Source organism: Temnothorax americanus, unplaced genomic scaffold (genome assembly GCF_048541705.1).
Source record: "Temnothorax americanus isolate GAGA-0224 unplaced genomic scaffold, ASM4854170v1 Scaffold78, whole genome shotgun sequence".
Taxonomy (NCBI): Eukaryota; Metazoa; Arthropoda; class Insecta; order Hymenoptera; family Formicidae; genus Temnothorax; species Temnothorax americanus.
The window spans coordinates 196,168-198,485 of NW_027509801.1; the positions used below are offsets into that span (position 1 = coordinate 196,168).

Here is a 2,318-nt window from a genome sequence, read left to right on the forward strand (position 1 = left end):
CGCAGAGACAAGAGTAGTGCGTACGTACAATCGAAAGCGTAAACGAACGTGATTGGTTACTACCATTGGATCCAACAAATCAGTATCGGTTGTCGGTTTCGTTACAAGATGACGATTTCGATGATTCGTTCCGAAAATATCCATTCGGACCATTAGGCTTATCACGACGAACATCGTATCCGGTGCGCGCGAAATCTATATTCATATTTGTAGAAATTTGATGGTATTGATTTTTATTGCAATAGAGAGAGAAAAGTGCGTTTTCTAGAGACTGTAATTAGTGATATTTTTGTTTCAATAAACAAATCTCCTATTAGATATCGCACATTAGATTTGGAATTTGTATAAGTCTTGAAGAATTGCCGAAGTTACTCCAATGATTATCGATCGTTTCTTTTCTATATATGATGATATTAAATATTCATTAAAATAGAAAATAATTTTTTGTCAAAGAAAAACAAATGACTAAATATAATTCCACGCAATCAGCTGACAATTCTTCTTTATATGCTCTGAGCTATGAATATACTAAAATATAAAGTTTATTAAGTTTTATTCAATTTAATTTTGTACAAAGTTATAAACACGATGTTTTTTAAATACCAATATTAATATATATTACGCTAAATAACCATAACCTGCAACAAGTTTGGAGTATGTCCTAGAAAATATCTAAATTCAATTCCATTCCAAAGTTATGGAATTAGAATTGAATGATCAATTTCAAACTAAATTTTGACATTCAAAAATTTATACACAAGATTTAAAATCGAGCGAAATTTTAATAAATTCAATTTTCAATATAATAAAAAAATATTTCTGATTTCTCTCCCGGTTACCGATAATTTAGACCATTGCGTATACGAACATGGAAACCTATCGGCATCGAAATTTGAATTCATTAAAATTCTGCTGCTCTCTTTTTTTACTCTAATCTACCCTTTATATCTTCGAATGCGTCGCGTTATAATCAGAGTAATTCGATTCCGTCTCGCTAGAATCATTCGTTATCGGTCGTATCGAAAAGAACTTGTATTTGTAGACCCGCGGCACCAAGCATTCGAGCGCCAAGTGAGTGATAGCGCCGGTAAATCCCCAGACACGGTGCTTTCCACCCAGATAACACGGCAGGGTCATAACTGGATGGCGGAAACTCGTAAAATGAATTAGCTCAGGATCGCACAATTTCTGCAAACTAACTACGAACGCTTCTTCCACCTCGTCACGATTGATCTCCAGCTTTTCCGGCACTACCTCGCCGATATAAGCTAGAACCGGCATTACGTTAACGTTGCCCTTGCCGATGAGATTTCCCGTGGTCCACACGTCGACCTTCTCCTTAGGGATATTGAGCTCCTCCCAGGTTTCTCGCAACGCGGTTTCCCGTAGATCGACGTCAGTCTCGTCGCGCATGCCACCCGGGAAAGATACCTAGAACAGATATCCTTGAGAAGAGAGCCAAAATTTATTAACTTAAAATATACGTTTGTTCGCATAACTTTTTTAAACATATTTACAGATACTAATCGTAAGAATATAAATAACTGACTTGTCCCGGATTGGACGTGACCCTCGTGGACCGCAGCATGTATAATAAACCGAGTTCTCCTTTGTACAAACATAACGGGACCAAAACGGCTGCTTCTGCCACGTTGCGCGCCTTTGGCACCCGGATGGACTTGAATTTTTCGACGCAAGCCTTACGATTGCTCTCCGAAAGCACGAATTCGGGCTTCAGGGTGGAATCGATCATGTCAACGCGATGTTCGGGCGCTATGGACTTGAAATAATTAAAACAAAAGTATATTTTCAGCATATAATTTTCATATAGGATTAGTACATTTTATTGGGTTTAATCTTGTAAGTTAACAGATAAGAGAGATTGTAAATTAATATAAAATATATAAACATAACACATAACGTACATACGTTAATACATACAAGCGATCTTTCATTTCAAATTTCCCACCATTGGCACTCTGACCTATCCTACGAGCTTATTTTACGACAATTATAAGATCAGTAGCGCATATGGTGGCGGTCTGACGTAAACGCGATGCGAGATGCGACGCGTAAGCGTAATAATGCATGATCCGAGAGGTTCCCTCGAAATGTTGACGACGGCTTCGTGAGACCGAGACACTTACGAAGGCGGCACGTAGAAAAGGGCGCATCGACGCCGCGGGTAACTTCATTAATCGGCAGATTGTCGTGACATAAATCCAGTAAAACGTAACCACGACGAGACCGCAGAGCGCGCACTTCGACCGTTGACGGACGACGGACCACGTACTTTGCCAACTGCCGCAATCCGCAAT

The 2,318-nt window shown here is 39.1% G+C and overlaps 1 protein-coding gene across 3 annotated transcripts; it reads right to left on the reverse strand.

Moving 5' to 3' along the window:
* Window positions 1–536: 536 nt before the first annotated feature.
* Window positions 537–2,315, reverse strand: LOC143906981 (mitochondrial coenzyme A diphosphatase NUDT8). 3 transcript variants are annotated; one of them, XM_077423412.1, is made up of 3 exons: window positions 2,148–2,315; window positions 1,550–1,780; window positions 537–1,431 (listed from the first exon to the last, which is right to left on the reverse strand). In XM_077423412.1, exons 1-3 carry the CDS (start codon window positions 2,193–2,195, stop codon window positions 943–945), a joined length of 768 nt encoding a protein of 255 aa, XP_077279538.1. In that variant the 5' UTR covers window positions 2,196–2,315; the 3' UTR covers window positions 537–942. The 3 variants fall into 3 exon arrangements, with proteins under 3 accessions (XP_077279538.1, XP_077279539.1, XP_077279540.1); XM_077423413.1 differs by lacking the exon at window positions 2,148–2,315 and adding an exon at window positions 1,926–2,100; XM_077423414.1 differs by lacking the exon at window positions 2,148–2,315 and adding an exon at window positions 1,942–2,083.
* Window positions 2,316–2,318: the final 3 nt, after the last annotated feature.